The sequence below is a fragment of the Mus caroli genome, unplaced genomic scaffold (assembly GCF_978045245.1).
Source record: "Mus caroli unplaced genomic scaffold, Mus_caroli_1 scaffold_3, whole genome shotgun sequence".
Lineage (NCBI taxonomy): Eukaryota > Metazoa > Chordata > Mammalia > Rodentia > Muridae > Mus > Mus caroli.
The window spans coordinates 68,272,834-68,298,605 of NW_028227258.1; the positions used below are offsets into that span (position 1 = coordinate 68,272,834).

A 25,772-nucleotide genomic window follows, 5' to 3' on the forward strand; every position below is an offset into this window, starting at 1 on the left:
ACTGCTACCTTTGCTTTTGGTAATTCAGGGTCCATTGGGGTGTATTGTCGAAATGCCTCCATGACCCTCTCTAAAAGGGCTTTTACTCTCTAATATCATACATCATGGTCATATTTGTGGTTCTGTGTCCTTGAGACCTACCAGAAGAGCCTGATGGTAGACCAAGAGCCTCCTCTTACCTTTAATGGTGTTAAAATCCTTGTCTGGATAATGAATGGGAAAGGAAGCATATAGGAGGGGGATCTCCTGTGGGGCCAGCAACCAGCTTCCTGGTCTCTTGTGTGATGAAGGAAACCTGTAGATTGTGGTAGACATAGCCTGTCTCTTGTGAATAAGTCCATCAAAGTTAAAGTTACTTTGTCAGAGTCAACTGGCAAAGTCATGTCATCAAAGTTACCTGTCAAAGTCATGTCATCAAAGTTACCTGTCAAAGTCATCTCGTTAAAGTCACCTCATCAAAGTTTCTTTGTCAAAGTCATCTTGATATGAGAAACACAAACACAACATACAAAAACATATATAAAACCTTCCCTGTCTTTCAAGCAGAAGAAGAAACAGCCAGAACTGCCACTCATGTAAAAGAGCTCCCTATGACACCCAAAACACAAGCCTAACCTTTTCTCTTTATCTGGCAGAGATGAGAAATAGCAAGCTGTGTACCTGCACAAAAAAAAAAAAAAAAAAAAAAAAGAACCAGATTGGTGGCCATCTCTTGGCTCCCCTAGCCCATGTCCACCCCAGACCGGGACCCAGGACATCTCCTGGCCCCACCGTAGTCATGGCTCCCAGATATGCCTATCCTGACCACAACTGGCCACTGAAACAAATTCAAGGCCTTGTACCCAGAAGAGTATGACAGCCTTTAGAATCAGTGAACAGAGACAGCCAGCAACAAATAACAGAACCAGAGAAAAATATACTCTGTAGTAACAAGAAACAACCAGAAGATGGTGGTCACACAAATATGACAACTCTCAGTATTGCACAAATGTTTACTCAAACCTGGAAAAATTACCTTGGCAGGGCTGGAGAGATGGCTCAGCATGTAAGAGCAGTGACTGTTCTTCTGAAGGTCCTGAGTTCAAATTCCAGCAACCACATGGTAGCCAAAAACCACCCGTAATGACATCTGATGCCCTCTTCTGGACAGCTACAGTGTGATTATATATAATAATAAATCTTTGGGCTAGAATGGAGGGCTTGACAAAAGTAAGCAGAGGTCCTAAAAATTCAATTCCCAACAACCCCATGAAGGCTCACAACCATTTCTACAGCTACATTGTACTCACCTACATAAAATAAATAAGAACATCTTCAAAAAAAAATCACCATGGCAAAAGAAGGTCTTTTTTTTAATATTTTTTATTAGGTATTTTCCTCATTTACATTTCCAATGCTGTCCCAAAAGTCCCCCATACTCTCGCCCCCCACTCCCCTACCCACCACTCCCCCTTTTTGGCCCTGGCATTCCCCTGTACTGTGGCATATAAACTTTGCAAGTCCAATGGGCCTCTCTTTCCAGTGATGGCCAACTAGACCATCTTTTGATACATATGCAGCTAGAGTCAAGATCTCTGGGGTACTGGTTAGTTCATAATGTTGTTCCACCTATAGGGTAGCAGATCCCTTTAGCTCCTTGGGTACTTTCTCTAGCTCCTCCATTGGGAGCCCTGTGATCCATCCAATAGCATCATCCTGAGTAAGGTAACCCAATCACAAAGGAACTCACACAATATGTACTCACTGATAAGTGGATATTAGCCCAGAAACTTAGGATACACAAGATATAAGATACAATTTGCTAAACTTAAGAAGAACGAAGACCAAAGTGTGGACACTTTGCCCCTTCTTAGAATTGGGGAAAAAACACCCATGGAAGGAGCTACAGAGACAGTTTGGAGCTGAGACAAAAAGGATGGACCATCTAGAGACTGCCATATCCAGAGATCCATCCCATAATCAACCTCCAAATGCTGACACCATTGCATACACTAGCAAGATTTTGCTGAAAGGACCCAGATATAGCTGTCTCTTGTGAGACTATGCCGGGGCCTAGCAAACACAGAAGTGGATGCTCACAGTCAGCTAAAAGCAGGTCTTTTATTTTTGCACAAGTTTTTTTATGCTCTGTAGATCTCACAGAAAGATTCTAACATAGAAATAAGTTCTATGTTATTCTATGTTACATACATTTACCACATAAATCACAAGCTTTTGAGACACTGCCCAAGTGCTCACTGGCTCAGACCACATAGAAAACTTCTAACACTCAGATTCCTCAGAAGGCTCAAACCTAGATGAATCACCATAGCAACATGAGCCACCAGGTCCCACACAAATAAATCATCTCAGTGGGGCTGGAAGAATTACCACAGTTACCTCTGCACAAGCTTGCAGATCTCACAGGAAAAGCTCAGACAAATTGATTGATCAGACAGGGAAAAAGCAGAAGATGTAACACAGTGTTCCAAACATAAAAACACAAATACCTAGACTAGTTTTGCCAGCTTTAAGATGCTCCAGTAGGGTAGACCTGTGTGTCATGGGAAACTCCCTGGCCAACGACCAAAGTGTAGTGCCAGGGAATGTTAGTGATCCCTGAGAACATACACAGGAGCCAGTCTAATGCAACTTACAGCAAGGTCTTTATTCTATTTGAGCTAGCTCGCCCCCCCCCAATACCCCAATGCACCACTGTCATGCAGGACAGTTTTCGTGGTGGGGGATCCCCTAATATCTATTGGGGCAAGGCTTTATAGTAAGAAGCAAGCAGGGAGTACATGTGCAAATATTAGTATATATAATTGGGAAGCTGCTGTGGCTTTTAACATGATTGGCTGGTGCTGGGAGTCATATCATAAACTTGACTTCTGCTCCCCTCTGCATTAGTAGTCCTTAGGCAAGAGTTGCAGATTTGTTGGGAGAACTACCTGGAGATACTGGTCTTGTTGAGGGTGTAACCTGGAAACTTGGGTTTTATTGTGGATTAGCCTAGAGCATGGAGTTTGGCTCAGGTTTTGTTGGGGGTCAATTTTAAAACTATGCTAGATACAAGCCTGTTTGTTTACCTGTGTTCATACTTAGGTCACATTCTCTAAAATGGAGTCTGAACTTAAGAGCTTTAGCTTCTCAAAATAAGCCAGTTAGCAGCACCCCTTCATGACCTCTGAATCAGCTACTGTATCCATGTCTCTGCCCACATTTAAGTTTATCTCTTGATTTCTTCAGGTATGAACAGCAATATAGAAGTATAAGCTGAATAAAGCCTTTCCTCAGAAACTTACTTTCTGGTCATAGTGTTTGTCCCAGTATTGGTAATTCTAACAATGACACAAAACAACAGGGAAATGTAAAATTGAAATGCAAAAATTTTCCCAACCAAACATCTGATAAAAGACTAATTTATTTTCTTTTAATTTGGTATTTTCCTAGTTTACATTTCCAATGCTATCCCAAAAGTCCCCCATACCCATCCCCCCAATCCCCTACCCACCCACTCCCCCTTTTTGGCCCTGGCATTCCCCTATACTGGGGCATAGAAAGTTTGCAAGTCCAAAGGGCCTCTCTTTACAGTGATGGCTGACTAGGCCATCTTTTGATACATATGCAGCTAGAGACAAGAGCTCCGGGGTACTGGTTAGTTCATATTATTGTTCCACCTATAGGGTTGCAGTTCCCTTTAGCTCCTTGGGTACTTTCTCTAGCTCCTCCATTGGGGGCCCTGTGATCCATCCAATAGCTGACTGTGAGCATCCACTCCTGTGTTTGCTAGGCCCCCAGCACAGTCTCACAAGAGACAGCTATATCTGGGTCCTTACAGCAAAATCTTGCTAGTGTATGCAATGGTGTCAGCGTTTGGAAGCTGATTTTAGGATGGATCCCTGGATATGGCAATCACTAGATGGTCCATCCTTTCATCACAGCTCCAAAATTTGTCTCTGTAACTCCTTCCATGGGTGTTTTGTTCCCATTTCTAGGAAGGGGCAAAGTGTCCACACTTTGGTCTTCATTCTTCTTGAGTTTCGTGCGTTTAGCAAATTGTATCTTATATCTTGTGTATCCTAAGTTTCTGGGCTAATATCCACTTATCACTGAGTACATATTGTGCGAGTTCCTTTGTGATTGGGTTACCTTACTCAGGATGATGCCCTCCAGGTCCATCCTTTTGCGTAGGAATTTCATAAATTCATTCTTTTTAATAGCTGAGTAGTACTCCATTGTGTAAATGTACCACATTTTCTGTATCCATTCCTCTGTTGAGGGGCATCTGGGTTCTTTCCAGCTTCTGGCTATTATAAATAAGGCTGCTATGAACATAGTGGAGCATGTGTCCTCCTTACCAGTTGGCACATCTTCTGGATATATGCCCAGGAGAAGTATTGCGGGATCCTCTGGTAGTACTATGTCCAGTTTTCTGAGGAACAGCCAGACTGATGTCCAGAGTGGTTGTACAAGCTTGCAATCCCACCAACAATGGAGGAGTGTTCCTCTTTCTCCACATCCAAGCCAGCATCTGCTGTCACCTGAATTTTTGATCTTAGCCATTCTGACTGGTGTGAGGTGGAATCTCAGGGTTGTTTTGATTTGCATTTCCCTGATGATTAAGGATGTTGAACATTTTTTCAGGTGCTTCTCTGCCATTCGGTATTCTTCAGGTGAGAATTCATTGTTCAGCTCTGAGCCCCATTTTTTAATGGGGTTATTTGATTTTCTGGAGTCCACCTTCTTGAGTTCTTTATATATATTGGATAATAGTCCCCTATCTGATTTAGGATAGGTAAAGATCCTTTCCCAATCTGTTGGTGGTCTTTTTGTCTTATTGAATGTGTCTTTTGCCTTGCAGAAGCTTTACAATTTTATGAGGTCCCATTTAACGACTCTCGATCTTACAGCACAAGCCATTGCTGTTCTATTCAGGAATTTTTCCCCTGTACCCATATCTTTGAGGCTTTGCCCTACTTTCTCCTCTATAAGTTTCAGTTTCTCTGCTTTTATGTGGAGTTCCTTAATCCACTTAGATTTGACCATAGTACAAGGAGATAGGAATGGATCAATTCTCATTCTTCTACATGATAACCGCCAGTTGTGCCAGCACCATTTGTTGAAAATGCTGTCTTTTTTCCACTGGATTGTTTTAGCTCCCTTGTCAAAGATCATGTGACCATAGGTGTGTGGGTTAAATGACTAATTTATAAAGGACGTAAAGAACTTGAGAATCTAGATATTTTTAAGCCAAAAAAGCAAATTAAAAATGGGGTACAGATCTGAACAGAGGAATTTCAAATATCTGAGAAGTATTTAAAGAAATGTTTAACATCCTTGGTCATCAGGAAAATGAAAATTAAAATGACTCTGAGATTTCATCTCAAACATTTCAGAGTGGCTAAGATCAAAAACACATGTGAGATCTCATGCAGGTAAGGCTGTGGAGCAAATACATTCCTCCATTGCTGGTGGAAATGCTAATGTGTACAGTCACTCTGAAAATCAATATGGTGGTTCCTCAGATAACTGGGAACCTATCTTCCTCAAGAACCAGCTTTCCTACTCCTGGACATATACCCAAAGGACTTTCCATTCTAACTCAAATTTGCTTAAATATGTTCATAGCAGCTTTAATCATAATATGCAGAAACTGGAAACCTACATGGCCCTCAAGAGAAGGGTGGATAAAGAAAATTGCCATATTTACACAATAGAGCATTACTAGGTTGACATAAAAAATAACATCCTGAATTTTGTAAGCAAATGGATAGAAATAATTTTTTTCCTTAGTGAATTAACCCAGTGTCAAAAATTCACACATGGAATCAACTCACTTGAAAGTGCATAGTAGCATTAATGCAAAGGATAGTGATACTGCAGACTGATAGGATTAATACCAAGGAAGGATCAAGTGTGGAATGCAAGGATCTCTCCAGGAAAGAACAGTAGAATAGATTTCCTGGGGATTGGAAACAGGTGGGGATGGATAAACCAATGATGAGGGACTATATTCAAAGAATAGAGTACTGGGAGAGTTCACTAGAATTGAAAATCTTTTCAGGGCAAAGAAACCACCCTGGAATCTACAAGGGTGATCCAGTAAAGACCATTACTAGGGGTATGAAGCCTGAACTGTCCATCTGCCAGCTAGCCAAAGGGATTGGTTGGCATGGGAAGATCTGGGCAGCTTAGTACCCAGATAGCCATGGAAACCATGCAGGAGGGGGAGGACCACTTTTGACAGTGAATAGAGTAGATTGTTTTTTATAATTACATGCTCCATTTCTCTGACTCTTTTGCCTGTTTTTGAGATCACTTTCCTCCTACTGAATTTCTTTGTCCTGACTTAGTAAGAGAGCATGTGCCAGTCTTACTGTAAATTGTTGTGTTTGGTTGACATCCCTGGGAGGCCTGCTCTCTTCTGACAGGAAGCAAAGGAGTGGAGGTGGAAGAGGGAGTGTTGGGGGGAGGGTGGGGCAAAGCACTTGGAAGAAAGGAGGGAGGGGAAACTGGTGTAGGGATGCGATATATAAGAAAAAATTCAATTAAAGGGTAAATGCCATAAAGTTAAATTCATTTTCAAGGAGACTTCTTAGAAGGACACCCCACAACATTCCTGGAGGCACCACAGAAATTCCAGAGACTACACTTTGAGACACTAGGGTCTCTGAGTCCCTCGGGGCAAGAAAGAGGGCAGTGGTCAAGGAATTTCAAAGGGTGCAAAACCTGAGATCCTGATTGCCAAGATTTCCTTTGAATGACTTGTTCCCAAAACAGTTAGGAGTTGCCTGATACCTCCACTCCAAAAGTAAACTGTTACAGTATATATGATGATACTGTTTAGCACAACATTGTGTTGCTTACTGAAAACAAAACTGTTTTTAGTTGTGGAGTGGCTCAGCTTTGGCACATACCTTGAATCCTTCTGGCTGGAATACAGACAAACCCTTAGTACACATCTTTAATTCCAAACACTGAAAGTAAAATTAGTGTGTAGAAAGAAGTACCAGTGTTCAGGCAAAGTGAAAAAGCAGAGAAAGATAGCACAGAAAAGGATATGCCCAACTGTTACTAGAAGAGAGAGGTAAGAGAAGCTATTGAAGAGTCAGTGCAGACAGAAAAGGAGAGAGGGCATTTTCCTTGGACAGTGGTATAGAGACAGGTTGAAGAGAGAACAAGAGAGACACAGGTAAAGACAGAACAAGCCAGAGAGTGAGAAGGAGTCTGAAGACTAGAACTGATTCTGAAAGTTAGTAGGAGACCAGGTGAGCAATTCAGGAGAAGCTAAGGAAATACATGTTGATTCAGTTACAGTGGAGAGAAGTTTTGAGCCAGAACAAATTAAATCAGGCAGTCAGAGATTAGAAAGAACTAGAAAGTGGGGACCTTATTCAGCTGTAAATCTCAGAAGCTGAGATCATTCTAAACTTAGTTTTGATTTGATGGGGGCTAGAACCTTCAGGACTAGTCCTAGGTCAGCAGACCAAGGCAGAAAACCTCAGAGACCACAAATAATACATGTAAATAAAAGTTACTCAGAAGCCCTCTGCCTCAGGAGCAGTGGGCGCCATCTTGGTTCCGGGATGCAACCGAACTTAGGAACTTAGTCTGCACAGGTGAGAGTGTGCACCACAGAAGCTGACAGCTTCTGGGACAGGCAGGAGCCACAAAGCCACTGAGGCAGCACCTTTTTCGGTCCACAGACAGCCGGCCACCTTCCCGGCCAGAGGACAGGTGTTCACCCTGCTCGGGAGCCCTTTGCCTCAGGAGCAGCAGGAGCCATCTTGGTTCCTGGATTCTGCCGAACTTAGGAACGTAGTCTGCACAGGTGAGAGTGTGCACCACAGAAGTTGACAGCTTCTGTGACCTGCCAAAGCAACACAGCTTCTAGGAAAGGTCCTGTTTTGGGCCTTCTTCTTCGGCCAGGAGCAGGTCCAAACACAAGATATCTGTGCACCTTCCCTGTAAGAGGAGAGCTTGCCAGCAGAGAGTGCTCTGACCACTAAAACTCAGAGGAGAGAGCCTGTCTCCCAGGACTGCTGATGGACAGTAACAGAATCACCAGAAGAACAATCTCTAAACAAAGTCAACTATAACAACTAACTCCAGAGATTACCAGATGGGGAAAGGTAAATGTAAGAATCTTACTAACAGGAACCAAGACCACTCACCATCATCAGAACCCAGCACTCCCACTTCGCCCAGGCCAGGGCACCCCAACACATCCAAAAAGCTAGACCTGGATTTAAAACCATATCTCATGATGATGGTAGAGAACATCAAGAAAGACTTTAATAACTCACTTAAAGAAATACAGGAGAACACTGCTAAAGAGTTACAAGTCCTTAAAGAAAAACAGGAAAACACAAACAAACAGGTAGAAGTTCTTAAAGAAAAGCAGGAAAACACATTCAAACAGGTGATGGAAATGAACAAAACCATACTAGACCTAAAAAGGGAAGTAGACACAATAAAGAAAACTCAAAGTGAGGCAACACTGGAGATAGAAACCCTAGGAAAGAAATCTTGAACCATAGATTCGAGCATCAGCCACAGAATACAAAAGATGGAAGAGAGAATGTCAGGTGAAGAAGATTCCATACAGAACATTGGCACAACAATCAAAGAAAATGGAAAATGCAAAAAGATACTAACTCAAAACATCCAGAACATCCAGGACACAATGAGAAGACCAAACCTACGGATAATAGGAGTGGATGAGAATGAAGATTTTCAACTCAAAGGACTGGCAAATATCTTCAACAAAATTATAGAAGAAAACTTCCCAAATCTAAAGAAAGAGATGCCCATGAACATACAAGAAGCCTACAGAACTCCAAATAGAGTGGACCAGAAAAGAAATTCCTCCCAACACATAATAATCAGAACAACAAATGCACTAAATAAAGATAGAATACTAAAAGCAGTAAGGGAAACAGGTCAAGTAACATATAAAGGCAAGCCTATCAGAATTACACCAGATTTTTAACCAGAGACTATGAAAGCCAGAAGAGCCTGGAAAGATGTTTTACAGACACTAAGAGAACACAAATTCCAGCCCAGGCTACTATACCCAGCCAAACTCTCAATTACCATAGATGGAGAAACCAAAATATTCCACGATAAAACCAAATTCACACATTACCTTTCCACGAATCCAGCCCTTCAAAGGATAATAATAGAAAAAAAAAAACAAAAAACAAAAAAAGGACGGGAACCACGCCCTAGAAAAAGACAAAAAGGTAATCCCTCAACAAACCTAAAAGAAGACAGCCACAAGAACAGAATGCCAACTTTAACAACAAAAATAACATGAACCAACAATTACTTTTCCTTAATTTCTCTTAATATCAATGGACTCAACTCCCCAATAAAAAGACATAGACTAACAAACTGGCTACACAAACAAGACCCAACATTTTGCTGGTTATAGGAAACTCATCTCAGACAAAAAGGTAGAGACTACCTCAGAATGAAAGGCTGGAAAACCATTTTGCAAGCAAATGGTATGAAGAAACATGCTGGAGTAGCCATTTTAATATCTGATAAGATTGACTTCCAACCCAAAGTCATCAAAAAAGACAAGGAGGGGCACTTCATACTCATCAAAGTTAAAATCCTCCAAGAGGAACAATCAATTCTGAATATCTATGCTCAAAATACAAGGGCAGCCACATTCATTAAAGATACTTTAGTAAAGCTCAAAGCACACAATGCACCTCACACAATAATAGTGGGAGACTTCAACACACCACTTTCACCAATGGACAGATCATGGAAACAGAAACTAAACAGGGACACAGTGAAACTAACAGAAGTTATGAAACAAATGGATTTGACAGATATCTATACAACATTTTATCCTAAAACAAAAGTATATAACTTCTTCTGAGCACCTCATGGTACCTTCTCCAAAATTGACCACATAATAGGTCACAAAACAGGCCTCAACAAATACAAAGATATTGAAATTTTCCCATGCATCCTATCAGATCACCATGGACTAAAGCTGATCTTCAATAACAAAATAAATAATAGAAAGCCAACATTCACGTGGAAACTGAACAACACTCTTCTCAATGATACCTTGGTCAAGGAAGGAATAAAGAAAGAAATTAAGGACTTTTTAGAGTTCAATGAAAATAAAGCCACAACATACCCAAACTTATGGGACACAATGAAAGCATTTCTAAGAGGAAAACTCATAGCTCTGAGTGCCTCCAAAAAAAAAAAAAAAAAACTAGAGAGAACACACATTAGCAGCTTGACAACATACCTAAAAGCTCTAGAACAAAAGGAAGCAAATTCACCCAAGAGGAGTAGATGGCAGGAAATAATCAAACTCAGGGGCGATATCAACCAAGTGGAAACAAGAAGAACTATTCAAAGAATCAACCAATGGAGGAGCTGGTTCTTTAAGAAAATCAACAAGATAGACAAACCCTTAGCCAGACTCACTAGAGGGCACAGGGAAAGCATTCTAATTAACAAAATCAGAAATGAAAAGGGACACATAACAACAGATCCTGAAGATATCCAAAACACCATCAGATCCTTCTACAAAAGGCTATACTCAAAAAAACTGGAGAATCTGGGTGAAATGGACAAGTTTCTAGACAGATACCAGCTACCAAATTTGAAGCAAGATCTAAACAGCCCTATATCCCCCAAAAGAAAAAGAAGCAGTCATTAATAGTCTCCCAGCCAAAAAAAAAAAAAAAAAAAACCCAGGACCAGATGGGTTTAGTGCAGAGTTCTATCAGACCTTCAAAGAAGATCTAATCCCAGTTCTTCACAAACTATTCCACAAAATAGAAACAGAAGGTACTCTACCCAACTCATTCCATGAAGCCACAATTACTCTGATACCTAAACCACAAAAAGACCCCACAAAGATAGAGAACTTCAGACCAATATCCCTTATGAATATTGATGCAACAATCCTCAATAAATTTCTTGCTAAACGAACCCAAGACAAATCAAAACAATCATCCATCCTGACCAAGTAGGTTTCATCCCAGGGATGCAAGGATGGTTCAATATACGGAAATCCATCAATGTAATCCAGTATATAAACAAACTCAAAGACAAAAACCACATGATCATCTCGTTAGATGCTGAGAAAGCCTTTGACAAAATCCAACACCCCTTCATGATAAAAATCTTGGAAAGATCAGGTATTCAAGGCCGATAACCATGATAAAAAGCAATCTACAGCAAACCAGTAGCCAACATCAAAGTAAATGGTGAGAAGCTGGAAGAAATCCCACTAAAATCAGGGACTAGACAAGGCTGTCCACTCTCTCCCTACCTATTCAACCTTGTACTTGAAGTCCTAGCCAGAGAAATTAGACAACAAAAGGAGATCAAGGGGATACAAATTGGAAAGGAAGAAGTCAAAATACCACTTTTTGCAGATGTTATGATAGTATATATACATGACCCTAAAAATTCCACCAGAGAACTCCTAAGCCTGATAAAGAGCTTCAGTGAAGTAGCTGGATATAAAATTAACTCAAACAAGTCAATGACCTTTCTCTACACAAAGGACAAACAGGCTGAGAAAGAAATTAGGGAAACAACACCCTTCTCAATAGTCACAAATAATATAAAATACCTAGGCGAGACTCTAACTAAGGAAGTGAAAGATCTGTATGACAAGAACTTCATGTCTCTGAAAAAAGAAATTAAAGAAGATCTCAGAAGATGGAAAGATCTCCCATGCTCATGGATTGGCAGGATCAATATAGTCAAAATGGCTATCTTGCCAAAAGCAATCTACAGATTCAATGCAATCCCCATCAAAATTCCAACTCAATTCTTCAACGAATTAGAAAGGGCAATTGGGAGATTCATCTGGAATAACAAAAAACCTAGGATAGCAAAAACTCTCCTCAAGGATAAAAGAACCTCTGGTGGAATCATAATGCCCAACCTAAAGCTGTACTACAGAGCAATTGTGATAAAAACTGTATGGTACTGGTATAGTGACAGACAAGTAGACCATTGGAACAGAATTGAAGACCCAGAGATGAACCCACACACCTATGGTCACTTAATCTTTGACAAGGGAGCTAAAACCATCCAGTGGAAAAAAGACAGCATTTTCAACAAATGATGCTGGCACAATTGGCTATCATGTAGAAGATTGCGAATTGATCTATTTCTATCTCCTTGTACTAAGGTCATATCTAAGTGGATTAAGGAACTCCACATAAAACTAGAGACACTGAAACTTATAGAGGAGAAAGTAGGGAAAAGCCTCGAAGATATGGGTACAGGGCCAAAATTCCTGAATAGAACAGCAATAGCTTGTGCTGTAAGATCGAGAATCGATAAATGGGACCTCATAAAGTTGCAAAGCTTCTGCAAGGCATAAGACACCGTCAATAAGACAAAAAGACCACCAACAGATTGGGAAAGGATCTTTACCTATCCTAAATCAGATAGGAGACTAATATCCACTATATATAATACGTCTTTTGAGGGGCATCTGGATTCTTTCCAGCTTCTGGCTATTATAAATAAGGCTGTTATGAACATAGTGGAGCTTGTGTCCTTCTTACTGGTTGGAACATCTTCTGGATATATGCCCAGGAGAGGTATTGTGGGATCCTCCGGTAGTACTATGTCCAATTTTCTGAGGAACCGCCAGACTGATTTCCAGAGTGGTTGTATAAGCTTGCAATCCCACCAACAATGAAGGAGTGTTCCTCTTTCCCACATCCTCGCCAGCATCTGCTGTCACCTGAATTTTTCATCTTAGCCATTCTGACTGGTGTGAAGTGGAATCTCAGGGTTGTTTTGATTTACATTTCCCTGATGATTAAGGATGCTGAACATTTTTTTCAGGTGCTTCTCAGCCATTTGGTATTCCTCAGGTGAGAATTCTTTGTTTAGCTCTGAGCCCCATTTTTAATGGGGTTATTTGATTTTCTTTAATTCACTGTTTTCCAGTGTGAAACCTAGAGAGCCAGAGCAATACATAACTTGTTCTCCATTTGAAACAGTGCCCAACAGACATGAACTGTATCCCTCTTCAGGTACAGGAAGAGAAGAGGAAAGGGGATTTTTACCCCGCACTGATGTGTTCCAGGCATGTTCCTGGTCCCTCTTGTGCCTTGTTTTGTTTTAATCTCCACAGTAGGGCTAAGGGTTCGGTGGCCAACAGTTTTAATATAAACTGTTTTTAGCTGAACTCCCATGGTTTGCAATAGTAGCTTTGTTCAGAAGTTATAACAATACACAGAAATGACCTGGTCAGTATTTGCTACAGACAGCCTAGCTCCCTGGCATGTCTACCCTGCGTGTCCTTGGCAAATATAGAAGTGGATGATCACACTCAGCTATTGGATGGAACACGGGGCCCCCAATGGAGGAGCTAGAGAAAGTACCCAAGGAACTGAAGGGGTCTGCAACACTATAGGTGGAACAACAATATGAACTAACCAGTACCCCCAGAGCTCATGTCTCTAGCTGCATATGTAGCAGAAGATGGCCTAGTCGGCCATCATTGGGAAGAGAGGCCCCTTGGTTATGCAAACTTTATATGCCCCAGTACAGAGGAAAGCCAGGGCCAAGAAGTAGGAGTGCGTGGGTAGGGGATCAGGGCAAGGGGAGGGTATAGGAGACTTTTGGGATAGCATTTGAAATGTAAATGATGAAAATATCTCATAAAAAACTGAAAAAGGAAAAAAAAGAAAGAAAGAAAGAAAGAAAGAAAGAAAGAAAGAAAGAAAGAAAGAAAGAAAGAAAGAAAGAAAGAAAGAAAGAAAGAAAGAAAGAAAGAAAGAAAAGAAAGATCTTGTACCTGACACCCTGCCTTGTCTTTGCAGCAAGCAAGGAAGGCAGGTACCTGGAGCTGCCTCCGACAACTCCAGGCTATGTGGACATCCCCATTGCCGATTTCCCAGAAGGGCCTTGCCACCCGGCCAGGAAGCCCCTGGATTACAATGTGACCCTGCAGCGGTCCCACATGGTGGCAAGGCCCACTGAGGCCCCAGCACTGGGCCAGACGACACCTGCATCCACAGCCAGCGCCAGCCGGCCGGGCAGCAAGCTACAGTAGCACAAGCCCAGCACACCCACACCTCGTGCCCTTCCAGCCTCAGGGCTTCGCTGGAGCTGAGGAGGATGGTAGGCTTCTCCCACACCCCATCTGGGTTCCTGGGGTAACCCATTGGCAGCTTGGAAGAGTGGGGCAGTGGCTCCAGGAGTTTTAAGTGCTTGTTGTAGAGAGCTCTTTTTATTTTTTTTTCCCTCTTTTGTAAGAGGAAGAGCTTATCTTTGAATGGTTTAAGGACTGCAGTGATTATCAGAATCGCTTGTAAGAAGGTGTAGACTTGACGGGAGTTTTAGGACACCCCCGCCCCCCCCAAACCCTCCCCGCTGCTAGGGGTAGAACCCAGGACTTGGGTGTGCTAATTCTACCTGAGACACAGCTAGCCTGGATTTCCATCACAACACTTAGTAAGGCTGAAGGTTTTCGTGGCTCTGTTTTAAGGATAAGAGTAAAAATCTCTGGTTGTTGCTCATTTCAAGAATTCAGAGAAACATCTTCGCCTATTGAAGCGCTGCTGGATCCTTTTCCAGTGGAAGCATTGCTATTGGCAACTTAATAGGTAGAAAGTGGCTTGAAGTGCTCAGGGTGGTTTATTTTAGTACACAGCCATTATAGCAAAGTCTAAACGTAATAAATGGGAATTACAATCATTCAATTATAGATAAATAAATATTGACATTTTTGTATATTCTCCCAGAATTTTTTTGTAGTTTTTATCTTATTTGTGTCTGCGTGTTTGCCTGTTTAACTGTATTGTTACAAAACGAGGGGCTTAGGGATGAAGAGATAGTTCTGTGGCTGAGAGCTCTTGTTTCTTGGCCAGAGGAGCAGAATTCAGCTCCCAACACTCATGTGGACATCTTAGAGCCCGCAGTAACTCTAGATACAGGAGAACCAACACACTCTGCTGGCCACTGGATCTCGTGTGTGTGCGTGTGCGCTCGTGTGTGTGTGTGTGTGTGTGTGTTGAGATGGTAAGCCTGGTTGAAGTGCCCCCATCGGCATCATGGTCTTATTTACAGCTCGAAGGTCCTGTAACAGTCTCCCGGCTCCACTTTTCTTTTTTATGACAAATATCGGTGTGTTCCACGGGGAGGTAGAAGGCTCAAGGTGTGACAGTCTTAATTGTTCCTGCACCAACTGTAAGGCTGCCTGAACTTTCTCTTGAGGCATAGACCACTGATCGATCCAGACAGGATCATTGGATTTCCAAGATATTTTATCTGCCTGGAATGCAGGAGGAGCAGTGGTCTCTAGGAAAAAAGGTCTGCCCCTAAACCCTTTTTATTATTTTTGGGTGTGGGCATAATGGGAGAAATCCTTCCTTGTTCATCTTTCCCTAGACCCTTCCCTGGGAGGTACCCTGTTTTTAGCATCAAATTGGTGACAGTCTCATTGGGGCTAAACATTATCATCCCCATTTGGGAGAGTATGTCTCTTCCCCATTCCTTTACAGGAAGGCCGTTGACCACAAAGGGTCGAACAGTTCCAGTATTGTTTTCTTTGTCTGACCATGTTAGTAGCTTAGAGCTTTGTAAGGTGTCCTGTGTTTGACCTATGCCTTTTAAATGAGTGGCAGTGGGCTGTAAGGGCCAGGCTGCAGGCCAATGTGTTAAGGAAATTACTGTCCCATCTGCCCCAGTATCCAGGAGCCCTTGAAACTGTTTGCCCTCTAGAAACAAAGTCAACATGGGCCAGACTGATCTAGAGCATGAGTTCCAGGACTGCTGGACCCTGTCTTGCTCGTCTTGTGATAAAGCCAGAGGAGAGCTTGGTTCCTTGACAGCACTTTGCAATCAAAGGTGGCATTATTCTGTGCTGGTGGACAGTGTGCCACTGAGCGGCTGATCTTGATGGGCTCATCCAGGTAGACATGACACTCCTGAAATGGGTGCCACCTCAGGCAACACGTGAAGATGGCCGAGGCTGACCATGTGGGGGGGTTCTGGATCAGGGACAATGAGGAGCTCCTCCAGACTTGAATGCTCTTCGCAAGCCAACACCCCCATTCCCACAACATTTTTAAATCAAACTTCGCATTATGTAAGCATAGGTATCAACAACTCTTCAATTGGGCAGGTAGAAGTCAGTGCAAGCCCCATCACATCCTTTAAAATACAGAGACTCTCCGGACGTGGTGGCGCACGCCTTTAATCCCAGCACTTGGGAGGCAGAGGCAGGCGGATTTCTGAGTTCGAGGCCAGCCTGGTCTACAAAGTGAGTTCCAGGACAAGCCAGGGCTACACAGAGAAACCCTGTCTCAAAAAAAAACAAAACAACAACAACAAAAAAAAAAAATACAGAGACTCCTTGACTAAAAAAATGTCTTCACCTAGCAGCTTTCAGTCCATCTTCCCTAGGATGAAAAGGCTCAAACATTGTGCAGCTTCGAACTAATAAACTCCTAGAAGACAGTTTGGGGACTGGAGGCTTCCCAGCAGTTAAGTCATACATTAGTCTTGTGTTTTGTTTGACAACCCAGCCTGTTCTCAGCTTCAACCCTTCCTTAGCAGAAAAGGTACAGCACTGAAGCATGAAGAGGGTTGACTCTGAGCAGCCAGGAAGGTACTTCAGGGCCCAAGGAAGAGAAGCAGAGGACTGTGGGCAGCCATTGACCCATCCAGCAGGTCCAGTTATTCTAGGGTCTTGAGGGGACCTCCTCCTAAGAACCAAGTGGGGGGTAGAGAGAGATGAGGGCCTTGTGTGAAAAATGACACGGAAACCATTCTGGAATGCATCAAAGCCCCAAATGTATTAAGAAAGGTCCAAGGCTTAAATGCACAAGAAAAAGGGGAAGTACAGATACTTATCAGTGGGAGGGGTGGGGCAATACAAGCAAAAGGAGAAGTACTTATGGGAGGGGGGCAATAGAAATTCTTTCTTTTGGCAGCTACATGGGTAAGCAGGAACTTGGTGGTATCAGGGTGTGGTCAGGACATCAGCGATGACTGAGGGCTGGAACATCCCGTGGTTGTTCTCAGAATCCATGTGTCACTGGCCCGCTTTTGACCCCTTTTTCTTCTGGGGGTAGAGGCCCAATTTAGAGATCAAGAATTGTCTTAATAGCTCCCAACAAGCCATCACTGGGCCTCAGGGGTGAGAAGACATGCAGGGACAGAGGAGGAGGGCTAGAGGGTCAGCAGGCCTGGCTCCGGTGCCCAGGTGTGCCAAGGCTGCCCAGGTGTGGCAGGGGTCCACGGCCCACGTGAGCCCAGACTGTGATCCGGGCTGTGGGCATGGGAGGGATGCCTGGGCAAGGGCAGCCTGTGGGTCTCGAGTCCAGGGCACCAGGCAGTTATCCCCGGGACCAGTGTGGGTACCTGACTCTGCAGAAAGGTGCACAGAGAGCCAGGAGCTATCCCAGAGAGGCTTCAGAGTCCAGGCCAGCAGGAAATTAGTTCCTTGGAGCTCTGGGCTCTGCTGCTCAGCACGTGGAGCACCTCCCTCCAGGAGCATCCTCCCCAGGGTAGCATCTCATGGATTACCATCTCAGGGAGTATTACATTGTGGGAAAGAGAGGCTGGCTCAGAGGTGGAGGGAGAAGCCTGGAGGCCAGGGCAGGGACCATGGCAGCCTCCTCCAATTGCAACTAGGGAGGCAAGAGGCAGGAAACTTTTGGACCTTGCCAGCATTGGCTGCCATAATGACACTGACTGAAACCTACCAGGTGCAAGGCCACCTGAACGTGCACCATTTTCAAGGGCCCTCTTGTGCCTTCTCCTATGCAGTAGTTTGGGGATGCCATGTACTTGATGCTGAGGAAACCATATTTGTCACTGGCAGAGACAAGGGAAAGATTATTATTAACTTGATGATCCCACCACACCACCCCTCTACTACTATACCGTGGCCATCTTTGTCTTCTAAGCTCCAGACATCCTTCAGGGCCATTTTGGATAAGGGCAAGAGAAACTTTAAAGAGTTGGATATTTCAAAAACACACAGCAGCCAGCAACTTATGAGTAAGAAAGTACCGATGCTTACTTAATGTATTTACTACAGTTCTCACTGAAAACACATAACAAATAAGGAACAGAGTTCTAGACAAAGGAAACACTCATAAGCACCCATCATAGCTGTGGACAACTGAGTCACTCAACCCTGCAATACAGATGACCAAATTGCATAAGTCCCTAGATTTGATGACACCTGAAGGACTTTCCTCCCTAGCTAAATTCTCAGTGTTTTATGAATTCCATTCCAAATTCCTGTCCTTTTCACTGATGCAACAATGTTTCTCAGAACTCCTTCCAGGATTCTACCCCGGAGAATGGAAATTTGTTTGTTTGTTTGTTTGTTTGTTTGTTTTGGTTTGGGGGGTGTTGTTTTATATTGTTGGGGTGATGGTGGGTTTAGAGACAGCTTTTCTCTGGCTGTCCAGGATCGATTTATGTAGATCAAGCTCAACAATTCCTCCTTAAGCTCCCTTCCCCTAACTCCTTGCTGTATGCTAGCTGCTAACTCAAGCATTCACTCACTGAAAACTCACTGACCAATCCTGACAGGGAAGCATGGAAACTGCCTGTAGATGTTTCCCTCACCTTCACTTCTTGTAGAAACGCACCTTCCAGTCTAATCCCCAACTCTATAGCAATCCTGGGGTGACCACTTTTCACTATCTCTCCAAATTGCAAGGAGACAAAATAAGCAGGTTGTGGAGCAATCTCCTCCCTCCTGTGAACCCTTTCAGACTTTTAAACTTTCCCCATCCCTAAGTGTCAGCTCCCTCTACATGGAAACATTAAACCACCAGTGGCCAAAAGTATTAGGTCCAAAGGAAAGTTCCTGCCTAACAGAAGTGGTGGCTGTCCTTAAAGGTTAACTTGACTGTATCTGGAATGAACTACAATCCAGAATTTATGAAGATATTGTAAAAATGTAAACAGAGGATTATGTCCAGGCCTAGTAGTACATGCCTTTAATCCCAGCATTCAGGAAACAGAGCCATGCAGATCTCTTGACTTCAAGGTCAGTTTACAGAAGTAGTTCTAAGACAGCCAGGCCTAGGCAGTGAACATGTAATAGAACCAAAGGAGCATGTTCCAGTCCCAGCAAGCAGCAGCAGTGGGCAGCTTGCGTCTAGACTAGAGTCACATTTGGATCAAGATGTAGAGATGTTAGCACTTCTAGCAGCAAGCCTGCCTGCATGGTGACATGCTTCCCACCATGATGATAATAGACTGAAACTCCAAAATGGTGAGCCAGCAACAAATAAATGTTTGCCTTTATACAAGCTGCTTTGTTCATGATGTCCCTTCACAGCCATGAGTCCTAAACATTGACAACATATAGCAATCATACTCTTCAAAAATCTGGAGAGGGAACACAAGTCAAGAATCAGAACTGCTACCTGACACAGAAAAATGTAGAAATTAGAATCTAAATCTTTAACCATTGCAACCCCAGAATCTTAGATTCTAGCATAAACAATATAGTCAGTAACAGCCAGGAACAGCCAGGGCAAAAAGTCTACACTGCAGCCCAGCTATCCTAACACAGCAGTCCCTGAACATTCCAACATGCCTGAAGCACATGCAAAAACCTTAAAACAGTCTGTATGAAGGTGATAGAGGTCATTAAGGAGAGAATGAAGAAATCCCTTAAACCAATCCATGAACACATATATAAACAGTGTAAGGAAAGAAAGAGATCCATTAAAGAAATCAACAAAAACAAAGTAAAGAGTGGAAGGAAATGAGTCAAATTGTTTAATGTGTGAAAATGGAAATAGAATCCATAAAGAAAACAAATACTCAGGGAATTTTGGAAATGAGGAATTTAACATTTCCATACAAGGAATTGGATATAGTATTAACAGAGGATACAGCAATACCACTCCTGGGCATATATCCGGAAGATGCTCCAAAATATAATAAGGACACATTCTCTACTATTTTCATAGTAGCCTTATGTATAATAACCAGAAGCTGGAAAGAACCCAGATGTCCCTGAACAGAGGAATCGGTACATTTACACAATGGAGTACTACTCAGCTATCAAGAACAATGAATTTAAGAAATTCATAGGCTGCTGGGCTTGGTGGCACACGCCTTTAATCCCAGCACTCGGGAGGCAGAGGCAGGCAGAATTCTGAGTTCGAGGCCAGCTTGGTCTACAAAGTGAGTTCCAGGACAGCCAGGGCTATACAGAGAAACCCTGTCTCGAAAAAAACCAAAAAAAAAAAAAAAGAAATTCAAAGGCAAATGGTTGGATCTGGAGGATATCATCCTGAGTGGGGTAACCCAATCACAAAAGAACATACAGGATATCCACTCACTGATAAGCATATATTAGTGCAGAAACCTAGAATACCCAAGATATAGTTTGCAAAACACATGAAACTCAAGAAGAAGGAAGACAAAAGTGTGGATACTTTGTTCCTTCTTAGAATGGGGAACAAACTACCCATGGTAGAAGTTAGAGAGACAAGGCAAAAGACATTGTCAATAAGACAAAAAAGACACCAACATATTGGGAAAGGATTTTTACCAATCCTAAATCGGATAGGGGATGAATATCCAATATATACAAAGAGCTCAAGAAGCTGGACTCTAGAAATTCAAATAACCCCATTTAAAAATGGGATACAGGGCTGGAGAGATGGCTCAGTGGTTAAGAGCTTCGACTGCTCTTCTGAAGGTCTTCAGTTCAAATCCCAGCAACCACATGGTGGCTCATAACCATCTGTAATGAGATCTGATGCCCTCTTCTGGGATGTCTGAAGACAGTTACAGTGTACTTATATATAACAAATAAATAAATAAATAAATAAATAAATAAATAAATAAATCTTTAAAAAAAAAAAGCGGGGCGTGGTGGCCCACACCTTTAATCCCAGCACTCAGGAGGCAGAGGCAGGCGGATTTCTGAGTTCAAGGCCAGCCTGGTCTACAAAGTGAGTGCCAGGATAGCCAGGGCTACACAGAGAAACCCTGTCTCGAAAAACCAAAAAAAAAAAAAAAAAAAAAGGGATACAGAGCTAAACAAAGGATTCTCAACTGAAGAATACCGAATGGCTGAGAAGCACCTGAAAAAATATTCAACATCCTTAATCATCAGGGAAACGAAAATCAAAACAACCTTGAGATTCCACCCCACACCAGTCAGAATGTCTACGATCAAAAATTCAGGGACAGCGGGGCATGGTGGTGCACGCCTTTAATCCCAGCAATCTGGAGGCAGAGTCAGGCTGATTTCTGAGTTTGAGGCCACCCTGGTCTACAAAGTGAATTCCAGGACTGCCAGGGATATACATAGAAACCCTGTCTCAAAAAACCAAAAGAAATAAATAAGTAAATAAATAAATAAATAAATAAATAAATAAATTCAGGTGACAGCTGATGCTGGCAAGGATGTGGAGAAAGAGGAACACTCCTCCATTGCTGGTGGGATTGCAAGCTTGTACAACCACTCTGGAAGTCAGTCTGGCAGAAAATTGGACATAATACTACCAGAAGATCCAGCAATACTTCTCCTGGGCATATACTCAGAAGATGTTCCAACTGGTAATAAGAACACATGTTTCACTATGTTCATAGCAGCCTTATTTAGAATAGCCAGAAGCTGGAAAGAACCCAGCTGTCCCTCAAAAGAAAAATGGATACAGAAAATGTGGTACATTTACACAATAGAGTACTACTCAGCCATTAAAATAATGAATTTATGAAATTCTTGTTCAAATGGATGTATCTGGAGGATATCATCCTTAGTGAGGTAACCCAATCACAAAAGAAATAGTTAGATATGCACTCACTGATAAGGGGGTATTAGCCCAGAAACTTAGAATACCCAAGATACAATTTGCAAAACACAAGAAAATCAAGAAGAAGGAAGACCAACTTGTGGATACTTCATTCCCCCTTAGAATAGGGAACAAAATACCCATGAAAGGAGTTACAGAGGCAAAGTTTGGAGCTAAGACGAAAGGATAGACTATCCAGAGCTGTGTCTCTAGTTGCATATGTATTTGAGGATGGCCTTGTTGGCCATCAATGGGAGGAGAGACCCTTGTTCTTGTGAAGATCATATGCCCCAGTACAGGGGAATGCTAGGGCCAGGATGCAGAAGAGGGTGGGTTCGAGTGCAGGGCAGGGGCAGGCATATTGGGGCTTTGGGGTTAGCATTTTAAATGTAAATGAATAAAATATCTAATTTTTTTTCCTTAACATGAAGGAGATAGTTCCAGTTCAAATAAGCCATAGGGTAAAAAAAAAAACACACACACACACACACACACACACACACACACCTTTAATCTGGGTTTGGAGACAGGAAAACACACACCTTTAATCTGGGTCTTGAGACAGGAAAACACATACCTTTATTCTGCATCTTGAGAAAGGAAAACACACACCTTTAATCCAGAAATGGAGACTAGAAGACACACCCAGAACTGGGCCACACCTTCTGCTTCGGGTCTATATAAGCACATGGAAGAAGGAAGATTTGTCTCTTGGCCTGCTTGTTCTCATCATACAAGGAAGCCCATTTCTTCACTGACATTAGAACCTACTTCTTCAGGATTCCCGTGTATATTGCAGAACAGCTGAGACTTCAAACTTTGTGGACTAAGTAAGTACAGGCTTTAGCAATTGTTATATTAGCTGGACCTCAGCCTGTGGTTTTTGGTTGGAAGTCCAGTCCTAAGGAGACTGTAGCCATTTAACACTGTTGCTCCCAAAATGTGCCTGAAAACCCCCTCAACTCCTTCAGTCCTTTCTCCAATTACTCCATGTGGGAACTCACCCCACTCCACTAAATGTGCTCAGTAAAATGGTTTATCCTTTGAGTCGAGGAAGGCTACTGATTTGAGGTCATTTTATAGGCAGCTACTTTGCTGAAGTTGTTTATTAGGATTAGGAGTTCTCTGGTGGGATTTTTGGGGTGGCTTAAGGATACTATCACATCAGCTGCAAAATGTGATATTTTGACTTCTTCCTTTCCAATTTGTATCCTTTTGACCTCCTTTTGTTGTCTAATTGCTTTGGTTAGAACTACCAGTACTGTGTTGACTAGGCAGGGAGAGAGTCCCCAATTTTAGTGAGGTTTCTTCAAGTTTTTCTCCATTTAGTTTGATGTTGGTTACTGGTTTGCTGTATACTTTTACTATGTTTAGGTATGGGCCTTGAATTCCTGATCTTTCCAAGAATTTTACCATGAATGGTGTTGAATTTTGTCAAATGCTTTCTCAGCATATAATGAGATGATCAGGTGGGGTTTTTTTTCCTTTGAGTTTGTTTATTCAGTGGATTATGTTGGTGAATCTCCATATATTGAAGCATAACTGCATCCATTGGATGAAGTCTTTTAGATCGAGGTGGATGATGTTCATGCTGATGTGTTCTTAGATTTGGTTTTTGAGAATTTTTTTTGAGTATTTTTTTCAGTAATGATCATATCTGAAACTGGTCTGAAGTTCTCTTTCTTTGTTGCGTCTTTGTGTGGTTTTGGTGTGAGCATAACTGTGCTTTTATGGAATGAATTGGGTAGTGTTTCTTCTATTTCTTTTTTTTTTTTTTTTGGAATAGTTTGAAGACTATTGGTATTAGGTCTTCTTTGATGGTCTGATAAAATTCTGCCTCAGACCCATCTGGGTCTGGGCTTTTTTTTTGGATGGGAGACTTTTAATGTCTATTTCCTTTTCTTTAGGGGTTATGGGATTGTTTAGATGGTTTGCAAAAGGAACAAGCCACAGTCAGACACAGCAAGACTAGCTAACACCACAGATAACCAGATGGCAGTAGAAATACAACATTATATAAATGAGAGTGTTTAAATTTTTCCAAGCTCTTACAAAGTTGGATAAAATAGCCAAAACGATTACCATAGACCTAAGATTCAATAAACACAAGAACACAACAGCAGTGACAACACAAGTTGCCAACATCATAGAAGGGGCAATTTCGAAGAAATTGAAACTAAAAATAAAGTGTATTATAATTGTAACCAACAGGATGAAGAGTAAATAACCTCTAGTTCTTCTTTTCAGATCAACTTTAACCTCCAGTCTACCTCCAGTAGAAATGTCAGAGGACATGGAAGCCCAGAACTGGGGCTACACACATATCAGTGTAAAGGAATTCTGCTATGTGTGGACCATTAGGAACTTTTCACCTTGCATAGATGGAACTAGGAGAATGATTACGAGCCCTGTCTTCTCGTTAGAGGCCAATGATGAAGTGACCTGGTGTTTGAGAGTATACCCAAATGGGGTCGATGATTTAAGCGAAAGTTACATGTCAGTTTTCCTGGAGTTGCTCAGCTGTCGAAAGAGCCCAGTTTGGGCAAAGTACAAGTTCTGGGTCACAACTTCCCAAGGAGAGAAATATCAATGTATGAAGAGCTTCAATGTCGCTAGGTTTCGAAAAAACCAATACAAGGGATTCAAAAAGTTCATCCTTGGATATTTCCTCATCTCTCATCCACGTCGGTTTCTCCCTGAAAACAAGCTCACCCTCTGCTGCAAGGTGAGCATAGTAGGAGCTGTCTTTGGCATGCCTGGACAGAACATAACACCTGCAATCAAGGATCCAAGACACCTGTTGACAGATGACCTAGGAGAGCTGTGGGAGAATTCCCTGTTTTCAGACTGCTGCCTGTTGGTAGCTGGCCATGAATTCAGGGCTCACAAGGCCATCCTAGCAGCTCGCTCTCCAGTTTTCAGAGCCATGTTTGAACATGAAATGGAGGAGAGACTAGCAAACCCCACTGAGATCCATGACCTGGATCCCAAAGTGTTTAAGGAGATGATGGGCTTCATTTACACTGGGAAGGCACCAAACCTCCAAAGCCACTCCATGGCCACTGATGTGCTGACAGCTGCCTACAAGTATGGCCTGGAAGGCCTGATGGTCCTGTGTGAGGATGCCCTCTGCAGGAACCTCTCTGTGGAGAATGCTGCACACACTCTCATCCTGGCTGACCTCCACAACACACAGCAACTGAAGACTCAGGCCCTGGATTTCATTGCACTTCATGCTTCTGAGGTCTCTGAGACCTCAGAGTGGAAGTCAATGATGGAGTCCCATCCCCACTTGGTGGCTGAAGCAGTCCACTCCCTGGGTCCTGCACAGTGTTTCTTGGAGCCTTCACTCAAACACCTAAAATGAGTTTAGGGGATGAAGAGCTATGACCAACTTCTGTCTTCCAATAGCATAACTGTGGTCTCCCTTCCCCCACCTGCTTGAACCTGCTTGAACCTGCTTGCTCAAGGGTGGAGCTTCCTACTCATTTGTCCTGCCACGCCTACTGCTGGACCCTGCGGCTTTGCTGCTTGGAGGCACACACATGTTCGTCCTGCTACTGGACCCTGAGTTACTTGGCGGGAAATCGGGTTCCCTCCCCCTTCCTTTATAACTGAGTGTCTGGAAATAGTAAAATTGAGCTTTGATCAGAATACTGTCTTAGCTACATTTCTTTCTCTCGCCGCCTAGCCCCTCTTCTCTTCCAGGTTTCCAAAATGCCTTTCCAGGCTAGAACCCAGACTGTGATCTGCTGGCCGGACACAACATTTGGCGAACCAACACGGGACTGAGAAACCGCAAAGGATTTTTGGAAGAGACACTGCTGGTTTGGAGCTCCATGGAATAATTAAAGGATAAAGGAAATTCATACTGGAGAAGGTATGGGCTAAGCTGAGACAGCGTTAAACCCGAGGGCTGGTTCACTTAGGTTCAGCAGTGAAGCTTAAGAGGAGCTAGGCACAGGTGGTAGGCCGTGGCTCGCA

At 42.7% G+C, this 25,772-nt stretch overlaps 1 protein-coding gene across 1 annotated transcript; it reads left to right on the forward strand.

The window, feature by feature from the left end:
- The first annotated feature begins 24,069 nt into the window (after positions 1–24,069).
- LOC147005574 (TD and POZ domain-containing protein 5-like) lies at positions 24,070–25,155 on the forward strand. Its single transcript, XM_085835306.1, has one exon. It carries the CDS (start codon positions 24,070–24,072, stop codon positions 25,153–25,155), a length of 1,086 nt encoding a protein of 361 aa, XP_085691432.1.
- Positions 25,156–25,772: the final 617 nt, after the last annotated feature.

Coding starts and splice junctions, on each gene's coding strand:
- LOC147005574 (XM_085835306.1), top strand. CDS start 24,070: ATGTCAGAGGACATGGAAGCCCAGAACTGGGGCTACACACATATCAGT.